At 41.3% G+C, this 15,596-nt stretch overlaps 1 protein-coding gene across 10 annotated transcripts in view; it reads right to left on the bottom strand.

The window, feature by feature from the left end:
- Positions 1 to 1,349: 1,349 nt before the first annotated feature.
- Positions 1,350 to 15,596, bottom strand: part of ctnnd2b (catenin (cadherin-associated protein), delta 2b) — a 213,254-nt gene continuing 199,007 nt past the window's right edge. For 7 of the 10 annotated variants that reach the window (XM_013264676.3, XM_013264677.3, XM_005475917.4 and 4 more), the window contains 6 exons: positions 14,317 to 14,578; positions 11,133 to 11,226; positions 10,878 to 11,004; positions 7,304 to 7,432; positions 6,005 to 6,081; positions 1,350 to 4,096 (listed from right to left, as the gene is read on the bottom strand). In XM_013264676.3, the coding sequence (XP_013120130.1) occupies positions 3,833 to 4,096; positions 6,005 to 6,081; positions 7,304 to 7,432; positions 10,878 to 11,004; positions 11,133 to 11,226; positions 14,317 to 14,578 (953 nt within the window). In that variant the 3' untranslated portion in view covers positions 1,350 to 3,832. The remainder of the gene's footprint in view (positions 4,097 to 6,004; positions 6,082 to 7,303; positions 7,433 to 10,877; positions 11,005 to 11,132; positions 11,227 to 14,316; positions 14,579 to 15,596) is intronic. The other 3 variants (XM_013264678.3, XM_005475919.4, XM_005475922.4) reach the window with 1 other exon arrangement.

A 15,596-nucleotide genomic window follows, 5' to 3' on the forward strand; every position in this document is an offset into this window, starting at 1 on the left:
ATGTAAAAATAGTCCTTCCTTGGAGCTAAATGTGGCTGAAAGAGTTTGAGCATGGGACAAGAGTCTAAGTTTGGATATTTTCATAAGTAGAGAACAAAAACACAAACTATGAAGGACACAAATATCGTATGTGAATGCACATAAGCATTTATGGTGTTGTGCAATAACTTTTGTATACTTATGTAATCCTTGTTAAATGTTAAAGCTCCTGCTCTTTGTGGCATTATTTAAGGGGGATGATCCACAGACTGACACATTTCACTTTGACTCACACATTTCTTGTGAGACTCGCGTCTGTTCTCTTTTTTAAATTTGAGCCAATCACACATCTGCTTTCCTAACTGCTTATTCACAGTGAGCTGGAGCCTATCCCAGCTGACACAGGGTGACAGGTGGGTACGCACTGGTCAGGTCACCAGTCAAACCACAGCTCGAGGCAGACAAACACACACTCTCAATTCAATAAGTATGGCCAATTTGGAATCACCAGTTAATTGAACACGCACGTCCTTGGACTGTGGGAGGAAGCTGGACCCACACAGGAACAGATGTGTTGGAGAACTCTCAGTATAAGGGATAGGAGACAAGGGATAAAAATGCCTTACAGTCCTGCAAAGTAGGACATCTGGTTGACTTAGCAACTATAGAAATGTGTTTCCTGTGATGTGAACAATGTCTGACTCTAGCGAACAGATTTCCGTCCTGTACTGAAAGAAGGGTGGGTAAAACTCCCTGGAAAGTGGGATGCCAAACAATAAAACCGAAGCTGTTCTGCAGACACAGCACACTAGAAAAAACACAGAATACCTTTTTTCCACTGATGTGGTGCCACGGCTGCTGCTGGTGATGGTACATTGCCAGCTCTGTCAGAGTGCCTCATGCAATCAAGCCTACATTTCAACAGGTTGGAGAGTATGTGGTAAAAAGTTAGGATAATATAATGAGGAAGACAAACATGGGAGAATAGCATAGCATGCTATTGGATCACTGCGGTATTGTGTCACTTCCTGTTTTTCTGCAGGTTAATCTGTGTAGCTCATTTAATTACAATTAGCCTTTATCTCGACCAGTCGTGGCAGATGGCCCCGCCCCTCCCTGAGCCTGGTTCTGCTGGAGGCTTCTTCCTGTTAAAAGGGGTTTTTTCCTTCCCACTGTCACCGAGTGCTTGTTCACAGGGGGTTCATCTGATAGCTTGGTTTTTCTCTTTATATCACAGTCTTTACCTGCAATATAAATAAAACTGAATAGAATTGGCGAAAAGACTCCTCAATTTTGCACCAGGAGCACTACTTCAGTCGTAAACAGCTTTGTTTTTGACACCAGAACAAACAAACTCTCAGAATCAGAGGTTCTTTGATGGTTCGTTTATATTTTTTGGAGCAGTTGCAGTCTGTTTGAGGCAATAGAAAGATTCACAATTTCTCTTTTTAAAACACGTTTGGTCTAGCAACAAAAAGGTCACCGACGTTATATCTCCATACAGGTCTCATAGTAAGTTTTCTCTGCCTAAGGATCACAAGGACATACATAACGTTGTCAGTTTCCAGATGCTTACTAACAAAAATACAGCACGTCTGCTTTCCATCCAGTGTGTGTTTGTGGAGGTGGGTGGCGGGCAGCTGCATTACGAGTGGCTTTATCAAGCATCAGAAGATGACCTCTAGGACTTCTAAACAGCAGTGGGTAGGGAGAACCAGGGTCTGTTGTCACCTTTCACAATTTAGCTTTCTTCACTTACAGAAAAAAAAGAAGAAAGAAAAGAAAAAAGATATTTCAGTTTGACAACAAAATGGGCATGCATTGACGGGTGCATGTTTTGGTATTTGAGACCAAATCATCTAAAAAGCAGAGGTGCACTGGTGACACACTCCGGTGGTTTTATCAATGCAGCACGATGGGTGGAGTCTGAAAACATTTTGTGCACAGACAGAATACAGACGTGTCGGAAATACTTCTCACGGATGTAGCACCTTTGCTAGACTGCCTCAGTGACGACGTGGATCCCTGGGCCCTGGTCTACTCTACTCCACATAGCAACAACATTACTACACAAAGTCGACAATTTTAGTGTGCTGACCAGAAAATTAACTGTGAACAAAATTCCTACATGTAGCTGTTTTTTTGATTTTTTTTTTAACAAGTCTTTTTTCCATAATGTTGCTGCTATAAGTGACATCCACATCTGCACATAAAAAGTATATATTTATATTTATATAATATATATCCGTACTCTATTAACAGTTGTTGTCTACCATGAAGTTAGAATTGCCAACCATCTCTCAGAAAAGTTTTTTCTTTTTTTGTACTTCAAACATGAATTAATTTACAACACAGAAATCAACTAATTTTGTACAGCTTTGGAGGAAGTGAGGCTCCACAGTCCCTCCGCGATTTTCCTTTTTCTCTTCTCTTCTCTTTTTTTTTTTTTTTTTTTCTTGTTACGATTTTACTCGGGAGTTTCGGTGCAGTTAGACGGTTTTCATCCCAGTAAAACACAGTTTAGAAAAACCAAAGCATTTACAAAGTGGCATCGTTAGAACGGCGAGGATGTTCAGCTGAAAACCTTCAGCTCAACTTGGACCCTTGAATGCACCGTCAACACTCCCCTTTCAGCTGAGGGGAAGTATCCCTCGTTTGGCACGGTTATATACACGATGAACACAGGTCACTTGAAGGAGGGGGGGGTGGATAAAAGCAGGGAAATGGTGTGGAGAAGATGTGACGCTAGCCTACAAAATAAATCTAAAAAAAAAACAAAAAAAAAAACACCCTTTCTTTAGCAGTTCTGGCAGCTGTACTAACTGTAGGGCAGTGGAAAGGAGCACCGTGACCTTGCAATTCATATCCAGTGTTTCACATTAGCGACATCCATGATATGAGTTCTGAAAGTCTGTGTGTGTCTGTGTGTGTTCGGGTAAGGGGGCGTACTTGGTGAGGAGGTGAGTCGGAACCAGTGGCAAAAGGCCTGACATGACACAGAAAATAGTGCAATGTACAGTACGCAATGCATCTCCGTAAATGTACAGTGTACATCAAATACTATACAACCAGAATTAAAAAAGTAGAAACACAAAAAAAAGTGTTACAAATGACCAAAAGTCTTTCTTGCCCAGAGAAAACGTCACGCTGAAGCCACAGACAGAAAGAAAAGTTTTGTGTGACAGACGTCCTATGTGTCCTACAGCTCTTGTGCTTCACTTTACTAAAACCCATGGATGCTATACCACATATTTACAGATTCCTCTTGGGGTATCTCTGACTCGCTGCAAAACTTCTCATCCTCAAGTCCACCGATCCACGTTTATCTTTCATCGTCCTTCTTCATCGCAAAACCGTTTGCCAACTTTTGCTCTCCCGCTTTCCTTCCATGTCCCGACTCTCTTCTCTCTCTCTGGGTTATTCTCCGATTGACATTCTGTATCCAGAGGCCTAGAAGAACCGGGCGCTCTTTCTGTCTGGTGAACCTTCTCTACCACTTGTTGATCACAAACGAAACACAGAAAGAAAATGTGTCGGTCAGTTTGGTTGGTGGTGTGCATGCACATGCTTGGCCACTCCTCGATTTGCTTCTGGTCCTCTCCTTCCTCTCCGAGATGTCCCTGAAAGGAGTGAAATGTCTATCAAGCTTTCTCCCCGCGTCTCCTTTCATGCGCTCCATCCTCCCCCTTCATCGTCCTGCTATCTATGATGCTACTCAGGAACTACAGGGGAGGATGGGGAGGGAGGAAGGGAACCTGTCCTTTCATCTTCTTTCACTCCACCTTTAAGCCACCCCCCCTTCACTTCCGGGTTTTCTGTTATCCGTACTCTCCTCCTCCTCCCTCATCTCCCCTTACACCCAGGAGTCTGGTGAGGCTGGGTAGTGGCTGGTCTCGTAGTTGAGCTCGCTGTAGGGCCGTGAGGCTGAGTAGAAGTCTACATAGTTGCCGGTGGACTTGAGGCCCTGCAGGTGCATGTTAAGGTCACCCTGCGGGGGACGCCCTCCAGCATGAACCTGGTTCTCATAGCAGGCCTGATCCTCGTAGTTGCTGCTGTCGGGTGGAGGAGGATTTTGGAAAGGGGGGTAGGGTTCTGATGGCAAGCCTTGAGAAGATACCTAGAAAGAAGGAGAGCACAGTCATTACATATGACCAATCATGATTGGTCCAAGTCACCATGTGAGAGTGAGGGGAGTACTGGGAACCATGAGGTTTCTCATGTGACACTGCACATTGCTATAGAGTCGTCCACCATATTGGATGTGATACAATACAAAGCCTCCAAGCGATTGCTTTGGTTGCTAGCAGATGTCTACTACTAACTACTAGATGAGCGGCAGTAAAATCTAAAAAAGGTGTGACACAAACAGGAAATGGAGATGTTCGCCTTCAAGGTAAAAGTCGTGCCTTACGGTTCACATTTCAAAAGTTGGAACTTTAACCTTAAAGGCAAATTTCCAATTTGTGTTGCAATTTTTACAGTTTCACTCCAGCTCAGAGAGCAGCTGGCCAGTATTTATACGCAAGTCCATCACTTCTAATAAAATTACCACCGCAACAATATGCTTGTGACCAAAGCAACCACGAGGAGCTTTTTTTCCCATAGCAACAGGTAGTTGACAGATGGTCATGCATCTGTCTGTAAGCGTGTGTGACTGGGACGCTGTTCACTTGATTCTACATTGTCACTATTATTGTCAATGTCATGTCCAAATTGGCAGATAAGGTAACATCACATGGTTAGTGGTCACATGTCTGCAAAACCTCAATAAAACTGGGTTCTGACACTGCTTCATCAAAGTGGGCGATGGGTAGCGATAAGCTTTTACCGGCAACACCGTCCAACCAAAGACTAGACTGTGAGAATAACTGGAGTTCACGGGTTTATTGCCATAGTGCTTAAACGGCATTCTTCATAGGTTTACAGTGAGCTTTTAGGACTTCATAGTGCCTTTATAGTATCACTATTAAAACCTATACGATTCAGTTTCACTGTGATATTTCCTATTCACCTAGAACTATACAGCAGATCTTTCTCTTAAAGGTGAGATGAGTCATAAAGAATTGAATAAAGCTGGCAGCGCAGCATGGAAACATTAATGCTTTCTAGTCTATCAGATGCTGAGTGTTGTGGGTGTTCAAACGTTTCCCCAGTGAACCCGGAGCATCTTAAACTATTGAGTTCAAATATAATCACTAACCTGCTTTTGGTGTTTTTATTTTTTCCTCTCTCTTTACATCTTATTTTTATTCACACCTGCTTGTGTTATAGTAATTCATTTCATGAAGGAAGGAACCTTCTGAGTTTATAGTGGACATGTATAATGGCTAATTTACACTATGAAGCCCTGCTCCCAAAAAATGACATAGATTTACCGCTGTGCCATCTTGTGCCAGTACGGAACGTGATTTCACTGGGTAGGGTGGTTGGTTGCTGATAATAGATAACATAAACTAATGTAAGTCTAAATAGTAACAATAACTCAGTGGAAAAAAAGTCCTCCACACTGTCTTCATTCATAAAAGCCTTACATTACTTTTCAGTTTCAGTGCAGCTAGCCAAACAATGACAAACAACAGCAACAAACACTTACGGCTAAAGAGACAGAGTGACAGTGGACAGTATATTGTTGGTTTTTCAACATAAAACTCATTTTTGCAGATAGGGGCAGTTCAAAGTGACCCCCTTAGATTGCTTTTTAGTTTCAGTGCCCTTGTTTTCCACTGAGTTATCAATTGTGTCACTAGTTTGCTAACATAAACTAATGTAAGTCTGTTAGCCGCAACCAACCAACCAACCCAGTGATGATTATGCTAAACATGTTCTAAAAATGTTAAGCCTCACAGTGTTAAACCTATGTTAGTTTTTGAGAGCAGGGCTCCATGATGTAAATTAGCCTTTATATGTGCAGCGTTTCTTGTCCCCTTTAATGCTGGTGTGTCAGCTAGAGGTAACAAGTCACCTTTAGCATGTACATGAAACCTGAGTATGGAATGTGTTTCCTAAAGAAAGGGACTTGTCATACCTGATTATACTTCAGGTCATCGGTTGGGGACACATACGCTCCTCTGTGTAGTGTTGAAGACCCACCAGAGATTTGACCTGCAGACATAGTGAGGATGAGTTCATGCTCTAAATCGTTTACTCGGTTTTTATAATTAAAGTAATCAAATGGGAGTAGGCTGTCAGTGGTATCAGCTGGACACCTGCTGCATTAACATTAATGAAGAGGAAGATGAATGGTGATTAAGGAGAGATTGGATTTTTTTGTTTCCCGTGTAACAACTGCTCTTGGTGTGAACTCTCTCCAAGAATAGACCCCATACAACAATGAAACCCTGGCTAAAACCCAGGATGTTGACAACAAGATTAAAGCTCTGTGCTGATGGTGATGTTGGAAGAAAAAGCCTGCTGATAATGAAAAGTTCCTTATAAGATATGATGGTGCAACAGCCTAAGGCCTTCCAATGGGGAGATTGGTGTTAGAGGCCAGAGGTCAGAACTGACTTAGCTCAATGGACCAGAAAGAAAACACAGACACAGCTTTCAGGTGTGCAAAGTGAGCAGACAGCAGCAGTCAGTGGTCTCAGATGCTAGTTGGGTAGCCATAAAAAGATTGATAAGTGGCTGCTCATGTGAGTCTGCAGCGTCTCTAAGTTTCTTAGTCAAAGCCACCCTTCACTTGACACATTCAATTTTAAAGCACTAACATAGCACGGGTAGAAATACTAGCTTGAGGGCTCATAAAGGGACTTCACTGACCAGTTGGTCATGTCACTGTGGCAACATCCATCTTTTATATACAGCCTATGCATATAAGAAGGTTTATGGTTGGAGTGGCTTAAAATGGAAAGATTTGGTCTAATTTATTGGTGTCTGTTTTTCAGACAATTTTTATAGAGAAATTTGAAGCTGCCTCTAGCTGTCTGTTAGCTAACCAGCTAACTAACTAACCAGCATCTCTAAGACTCTCACACTAACTAGCTACATCTTGATTAAATCTATTTTGAGTCATCTGTGATGTTCTTGCACAATGTCAGCTTTAACACAATAACAACAACCTACTGAACAAAAAAGACATAACAAGTGTGATGTAATGAGCACTGATAGGTGGATTTATCTCTGGGCAAAGCTAAACTACAAAAATGAAAGTGGTTTTAATCTTTTCACCGCCACGATCTCTCTCGGAATAAAAATAAATAATTTCCCATGAAATGATTCCTTTAATATCTCTAAACGCACACTCCTTTATACTAAAACCATCACCTCTGCTAGAAAAAGCTTTATGTGTGTTTGTGACAAATGTGCAGTTTGGAATTCCTACCCGCCATGGCGTCTTTCCGGGATGTGTGCTCGCCCTTGCTGCTATGGTAACTGGCATTGCCAGTTGACTCGTAGTCTGCCTTCCTCTCCTTCAACGCCATCATCTCCCTGGGGGACGCAGGAGCACTCGCTACACACACACACACACACACACACACACACACACACACACACACACACACACACACACACAACATGTATGTTTAACCTTAGATCAGTCAACACATTATCAATACACATCAGGAAGAAACTACAAAAGGGAGGACAAGTGTTTGCAGCACAGTGGAGTCCTTTCAGAGCAACTTGAACTTGTTCATCACTCTGAGCTCTTGCATTTACCTGCCAATGAAAGCACAGAACTCTGTGGCTTCGCTGTATGCATTACTTGCTCTAACCATCACTCTGGAATGAGTTAAAAACAGGGGTACTGGGAGCAGCTTTGACTGTGGCTCTGTGTGTTTGGACCATTCTCCACAAATCTTTAGCTTTTTGACCAGGCTGTGATTCAAAGAGGTAAATACTGAGTCATCCCTCCTCCCTGTGTCGGCTTTAGTCTATCCCCTCTTTTCTTCTTCTTCTTCTCCTCTTGCTGCCTGACTGCAGGCCACTCCTATATATTCTCACCATTTCAGACTCCCACTGGCTTATTAAGTTCTCTTGTTGTTGGTGACCTGAAAACCTTTTTGTACCCAACAGGCATCCTGAAAGTATCAGAAGAAATATAAACACCCACAGTCCGAAAAAAGAGAAGGGGATGATGGGATCAGTGACGGTGACAATAAGTTGGATCTGGTAAGCCATGTCGGCAATTGATTTAGTGCCATATGGTTTTGCTCTGATCTACAAATCACTGACAGCAGCCTCTCACATAGAAGCTGCTGGTTATGACGCCTGTTTGTGTTACTGCCCCTGTTCCTTTGCCTGTTATAATCCATTTAGTATTGATCCAGATGCTCATTATTGCTCTATTGGCACCACAAATCCATCGTAATATCAGCACTTAAACACCCAATCATCGACCTTTATTGAAATGCATTTATTCCTACGGTTTTAAATACAAAGGAACTATTTCCTTTATGTGCATTTGAAAATGAAGAGTGAAATTAAAGAAAGGCTTAGTGGACAATATGTGACTGCCTGCAAAATTTTAAAAATGTGAAATGAGCTTTTGCATTGCAGTCTTTATCATACTTATTTCTATTTTGCCGGTTTGTCAGCTGAAAGGCTCATAAATCCAGCCCTGGCTATTGTTTTTAAATGTAGATGGCTAATACGTGAAAAATGTTCAAATGCTCTTGCATAAAGTCATTTGAAATTATTTTTGAATTATGCATTAGCTCACAGTTGGCAGCCGTAGCTGCTTGGCTCTGTGAATGACAATAGGACTATATTCTATATATTACAGGGTGGATTTCCATGAAACTTGGCAGTCAAGGTCATCACATAAACCTCATTGACTTTGTGATCACCGTCTCCTCCATCAGCAGGTTCCCACTTTTGGCTTTCTGGGAAATCTTGCGACACCTTTTACACTGATTGCCATTAAATTGGGCATTATATAAGAAACTTCTTAAAGGGTACCTATTATCTTCATTTCCCCTCCTGTAAGAAACCTGTATTGTTCATTTAAGCTCATTAAATGCTAAAATATCATCTCATTTTTCATTTAAAATGTTTTGTCCCTGGCTGTGAGTAAAGGCTGTGCCCAAATTAGACTTGAGGGCAATATACTAAATGCGCATTTCTTGTGAACTGCTTTCACGGTTTTACATAAAAAAGTAATAAGGTGGTTTTGAATCAGCCAATACAAAATATATTTCCCTTTGAAAACAAAAACTCACAGCATCTCGAAACTTTTATTTATTTCTTGACATAATAAGATTTTAAGCCACTGTCTACCCAGCTCTGTTAATGGCATCCAGAATATTAATACAATGGGAAAATGACCCATGTGTACATCTGTGGTGGGAGGGGAAGTACTAAGTTTGAACATGTCCAGCATGTCCAGTCCACTAGGACTAACTCACATCTACACAGTGGATGATAATTGAAACAACTGGTTAAAGGAGATTTTATAACTGAACACCAATTTAAATGAGATCTTAATGGCTGACTTTGTGATGCCTTTCTCCTCCATAAACGGCTTCACACATTTGGCTTTCTGTCAAATCTTGTGACACTGTTTCAATTGATTGCCATTAAAGCGCTGGTACAGACATTTAAAGGCTATATGAGCAATTTAACGCTAAAAGCGCAACATAAATGCATTTGGTGTTATTTTAAAATCATAATCACTGGAAATGGAGGAATTGAGGTTGCAGACATGACATTGAGAGCTGTGAATATTGGCTGTGGTGATGATTCCTGCTGACCTGCAGTCCCTTTAATTGCTCTTTGAGGCTGGCTCCAAATGATAGTTAATCCTCATAGACTGCCACATTATAGATGATATAAACATGTTTACAGCTAGATATGAAAAACTGCTTTAGTCATAGCAAATTTCATGCAAAATCTATAGGGTATTTTTTACTAATTGCACTATAAGCCTTAAAGCCGTGTATGAAGCATTTGGCCACTTTGGCAGGTATAGTCTGACGCAGGCAGCTGCAGCCACGAGCTTACTGCGCAGTTTCACCTGCACTAATTAAAGCCATTAAACAGGAGCTCCCAACAAGTGTTTTTGGTGTGCTGCCTTTTATAGTAACAGCTAGTCCACGAAGACTGTGCTCCAGTTGTGGGAAGTGAAATTTTTGTACTTTATTTGTATGATGTGTGTGTCTGAGCGATGCATGTATCTTATACCAAACTTCCCAGCACTAATTATGCAACATTGGCCAAAAAAAAAAGGAAAAAAAGAGCCATGAGTGTTTTTGACTCCACTACTATAAACACATCACTAATATATTCATTCTCAAACACATTCACACTTTGTTCTGTGCACTTTAAGCACTTCTTCTGTCACACTCACACACCGATGGATGAGATGAATTTAGTATCTTGTGAAAGGACACTTTGACAGCTGCCCCAGACAATCTATGCAAACAGCAAACGGGCTTCCATCCGTATTTACCGCTCACATGTTTTCAACCGCAATTCCACCACCCACTTAATTGCTGTCGCATTAATGTGAAAGCTAAGGTAGCACATGCACAGTGAGGAGATGCAAATGCATGTTATTAAGGGCATTATAATTTCTCAATAAACAGTTAGATAAATAAATAAATATGAGGCACTCCCATTTTACATTGTCACAGGATGAACTGTATCGATGAATGCTCTTCAAGGGTTGTGTGTCTTACACAACGTGATCACTGTCAAAGTGTCTCCATCAGCCCAGAAACACGGAGGCCTTGGAGATGCTCATTATTATTAGTCAAACCTTAACTTAACACAAGGGCGGGAAACTTTTTTAGTGCAAGGATTTTCCTTGACAGCGGAGTAATTTAGCAGTGGTCACTGTAGTGTGAAGGTTGAAGCACAGTTGAGATATATTGGAGCGCTGCTTGTTTGACTGGACTGTACTGGTGGAAAGAGTGATGAATGGGAAGACGTGAGAGGGGGATGTGTAGGCTCACCTGATCGATTGTTGGGCGAGGTCCGCACAGGAGAGATGGAGGGCGTACGAGAGGAAGAATAAGGTCGCTGTCTGTCTCTCTCTATCGTGGAGGAGGAGCCAACAAAATGGTACTGGGAATAGCCGTCCTGCGGGAGGCCAAAGTGAAAGCAAATGAGAAGGAGAAGATTTGAGGCAGTGTTTAGTTACCTTGCAGTGGTTTTACATGTAATTGCACAGATTCTGGATTTATATACCCAGAGTACAGAGGCTTTACCTTTTTATAGAGGCTGCGCAGGTCTCTGTATTGCCACATGCTGTTCAAGACTTGAGATGCAGCTTTCACCACTTTGGGACTATGTCTGGGAATTCAGCAGAGAGGAAAACAAAAAAACACAACGTAAAGCTCGACCGTCCTCTGCTCTGTTTGGGTAGACGCTGTTTTATAAAAACACCACAGTTCACAATGAAAATGAAAAAGACACAAAATGGAGAGACTAAACGCGGATGTAAATCAGCATCTCATGCAGCCTTCGAGGAAAACGTCTTCTTCATCTTCTCTGATGTGCCACTTAAATGTTCGTAGGACAAATTGCATAATTGTTTTTCTGATTGATTTATTAGCCAATATTTCATTCTGTTTCCCCCAAGTGACTAATGACTGTGGGTTTAATTGGCTCATATGGCATTATCAGTGCGTAGGAAATGAAACTTTATTTCTTCGAGACATTTTGATAATGTTGTTGTTTTGGAATCTCAGATTGCGGGCTGTGTAATTTCAGCGACGCAAATAGGGAACGCTGGAAAAATGTTCTTTGAGGAACAACACAACTGAACTGGCACCTGTAATTTTATCTAAATGTGAGTCTAATAATAAACACAATACTAATTAGTTTTAGCCTGTTATCTATCATGGAGCATTGAATGCCATGCTAGGATATAGAAATAGACAAAACAGAAAAAGTACACAGCAGGCGCGACATTTTTTCTACGTGACAATAAATAGAAATGTATACGATATGCAGGTAGAACAAAAGTGAGCTAAAAATAAAGCTGAAGTTATGCTACATCATATTATCTGTATCTATATTCACTCGCTTTTATCTGTAATCTTTGTCTGCACTTTAGTCATTCCTCAGTGCCAAAATATAATCATAACACAGCTGAGCTGCTGCTAAAACCAACTTAACAGATGTCAGTAGCTGTCATCTGGGAATTTTAACTAGGAGAACTCCCACTCTTTGAACTTCTGGTTTCCTAGGGACTGCTTTTAAATCATATATCTAATTGCATTAGGGATGTGCCTGACTATTTGACTAGATGTTTAAGCACTGCTTCCTCTGTTAGCTGGCAACAACTGATAAAACTAAGTCCCAAAAGGTTGATTCTGTTCATCTGGACGTAACGTTTACAGTGGGAGAAACGTTTCGTCACTCATCCAGGTGACTTCTTCAGTCTCAGCTGACTGCAGGTTTCCCCAATCTTATAAACAGTACATTTGCACAATGACTGAAACTAAAAACCACTGGATGAACAATGGGCTGGGAGGTCTGTTTCTTGATCATTAATATGAAAATTCTCATGACCACTGATGAACAACCACTGATCAATGGCCATGAGTACCATTCACAGAGTTGGGGAATGACTGCAATCACAGCATGGTGAGATGGCGAAAGATGTACCGAAACGCCGACCAGCAGACTTCTTTAGTATTTTGAAAGAGAAAATGAAGAGCTGTATACTATTGTGAAACACAGTCTGCACAGGCCAGTGGCAAGGAATGAAGGTTGCTAATGCTAAAAAATGTAACATTAGCTAAAATGCAAACAAATCTGTGTGAAGGCAATGGTATACACAAAGCAAATGCCACACATTTCAGTGACATTAAAATACCATTTGGTTATTAAAGAAGCCGATTGTTCACACCCATCCCACAGATGCATCATTATGTAGCGCAACTTCTAAAACTACTGATATTTATTTAAATTCTTTCTCTCCAATTAATCTTTCTTAGTTAACTACAATAATAACCTCCACCAAACCATCAACGTGACTATCAGACCCGATTCCTACTAGACTGCTCAAGTAAGTCCTACCATTTATTAATGTTTCAATCATAAATATGATCTATCTTTATCAATGGGCATGCATATCTCCAACCTTCCTGTCAACAATTCTTGAAAGAGTCGTTGTAAAACTGATCATCTGGTGAGTTCCACAGGGTTCTGTGCTGGGACCATTTCTATTTACATTCCATTAGGCAATTATTATTAGCAGGCATAGCATACATTTGTTTCTATGCAGATGATACCCAGCTTAAGATATTTAACAACAGTTCCTTAAAAAGCCTTCAATTCTACTTTTAGGAAGTAGAACCAGAGGTAGAACCTTCAGCTTTCAGGCCCCTCTTTTCTGTAGAACCAGCTCCCGGTTTGCATTACGGAGACAGACACCCTCTCTACTTTTAAGATAAGGCTTAACAGTTTACTATTTGATAAAGATTATAGTTAGGGCTGGATGAAGGTTCTCAGTCACCCAGGTTGTTGTAGTCTGGATGAAGCAATCCTGAATGACTCAGCTACGACTCGGCGACAGCCAGCAGCTTCCAGCAACCACTGCTAAATGGTTTTTCCCTGGTTTTTCCTGTTTCTATCATTTCCAACATAGCAAACAGCTTTTGAGCATTGTACACAACATTTCATGAGAAACCTCAAAAAGGCAGCAGCTAAACGCAATCTTGACAAGTCTGGCAAATCCGAGGATTTGTAGCTATGGGAAACTTCCACTGCTGGATCTTCAGTTTCACAGATGCTACCTTTAAATCCTTTAAATAGAATGAATACCTTTAAATTAAATAATTTGTATTGCTTTAGTGCACAGTAATGTAATATAACAAACAAAAGCCTCACATAGAGCCAAGTAGTTACTACAGCACAAGCTGCAAGCACTGCAAGATGTGGACTGTAAATATGTTGTAGCAAGTTAAACAAGTTAAAATTATACTCCTTGCTCTTCGCCTCTGTGTTCTCTCTCTTTATAGACTGTCCAATAAAAACAATGTAGGTGTGTGGGTAAACAGACTATGCAGGGAGCGCACAGGGTACAGACTGGCCAAACTTTAGCTGGATCTTATTTTCTGTTGTTTGACTGGTGACTCACAGCACCAAGAAAAACAATCACACAGCCTCTGTTAACCTTCTCTCCTGTCTCAGCTCTGAGCCCCTTCACACCAATACACATCTATATTCCTACTCCTTTCTTATCCTTTTGATCAGTCCACCTGTTTGCGTCTTGTGATTTAAAATGTGATCAGCGTGTAAAAAACTATAAGACGATACAAAGTGTTGCTGCTTCCTCACAACCTTGACTAGTTAGATCATTTCTACTGTTTTTATCGTCACCTCCACATCCTTTTTGTTTACCCCCTCATCAACATGGCATCGTCTCCCCATTCGGCTTACTTGTCTCCCTTGCTGCGGGCGATGCCAATGAGCTTCTCGATGCCGCCAGCGTCCCTCAGGGCTTTGGTGTTCTCCATGTTCTTGGTGATGACCTCATGCAGCGCACAGCAGATAGCCGTGATGGTGTCATCCGACATGGTCTTCCCCACCAACCCGCTGTTGCTGTTGGTGCCACCTCCTCCGCCTCCTCCCCCACCGCTGCTGTTGTTGTTGTTGCTGCCTCCAGGCAAACGGTGCACCAGGTCCCTCATGGCATATTTACCTGTGGTGGGTGAGAGTGACAGGGAGAGTACGGGTGAGGTGAATAATATATGAAGAAGATACAAAAAATGTAGGAATGGGAGCGAAACGCAAACATTTTGTGGAGCTTCTGTATGGAGGTTGTGTGTTCTTTGTGTGCTTGTGTGGATTTTCTCCAGGTACTCTGACTTCCTCCCACAGTCCAAAAACCTGCATTTTAGGTTAACTGATGATTCTAAACTTTCTCTGTTAGCCCATTATTAGCTGGGATGAGCTCCAGATTCCCAACAATAGGTGTTATGGATGGGTTGGATAATTACCTTTAGAAACGACTTATGCCAAGTCTTGAATTGGTCAAAACTTTACTTTTTATATGCAAGTTTGTAACCAAATAGTTAGCCAGTTACTGCCAGCCATACTGAAGCCTTCTTCCTCCTAAAGCTGGGTATAAATCCTGCACTTAGTCAGAAGCAGGTATGGGGCCAGCTCTGTCCAGCTTCTAACAATGCAACAAACTTACAGTATTGTTGTGCTGACTTTACAAAGTAAAGACTTTCATACAGGAGGGACAGAAAGCCTACAACTTATTAAGAGGATTCAATTCAATTTGTTGAAGTTGCACAGCTCCTTCAGCTTAACCAATTCCTCCACAACAAGATCAACAATCCTGATGCTCTGCAGTTTCACTAATGTTGAAACTGCTTTCTTTGCTTTGCTGCATCAGAACTGCTTTTGTTTTTGCTATCAAGTTAGAATGCTCAAAGTTTTTGTCTCGACTGTACAAGTCTAACAATTTTCTTATTTCACTGTTTCTGAAATCACCTGTACCTGCTGCATATAAAAAAATCAGCAAGACGATGCCTACTCCTAGGCAAAATACCTACTTTGAGTGCATTCACATGAAGACACAATGGTGTAACAAATGTAAAGGCCATTCTAAAGACTGGTTTTAATAAAGCAGTTAATATTAGGTTTGGTAAAGAAAACCAGACCCTGGTCCAGCGTGCACATTACACAAGTTTGATGTGGAAAAGTGAAAC

Source organism: Oreochromis niloticus, linkage group LG18 (assembly GCF_001858045.2).
Source record: "Oreochromis niloticus isolate F11D_XX linkage group LG18, O_niloticus_UMD_NMBU, whole genome shotgun sequence".
In the NCBI taxonomy this organism is placed as follows: domain Eukaryota; kingdom Metazoa; phylum Chordata; class Actinopteri; order Cichliformes; family Cichlidae; genus Oreochromis; species Oreochromis niloticus.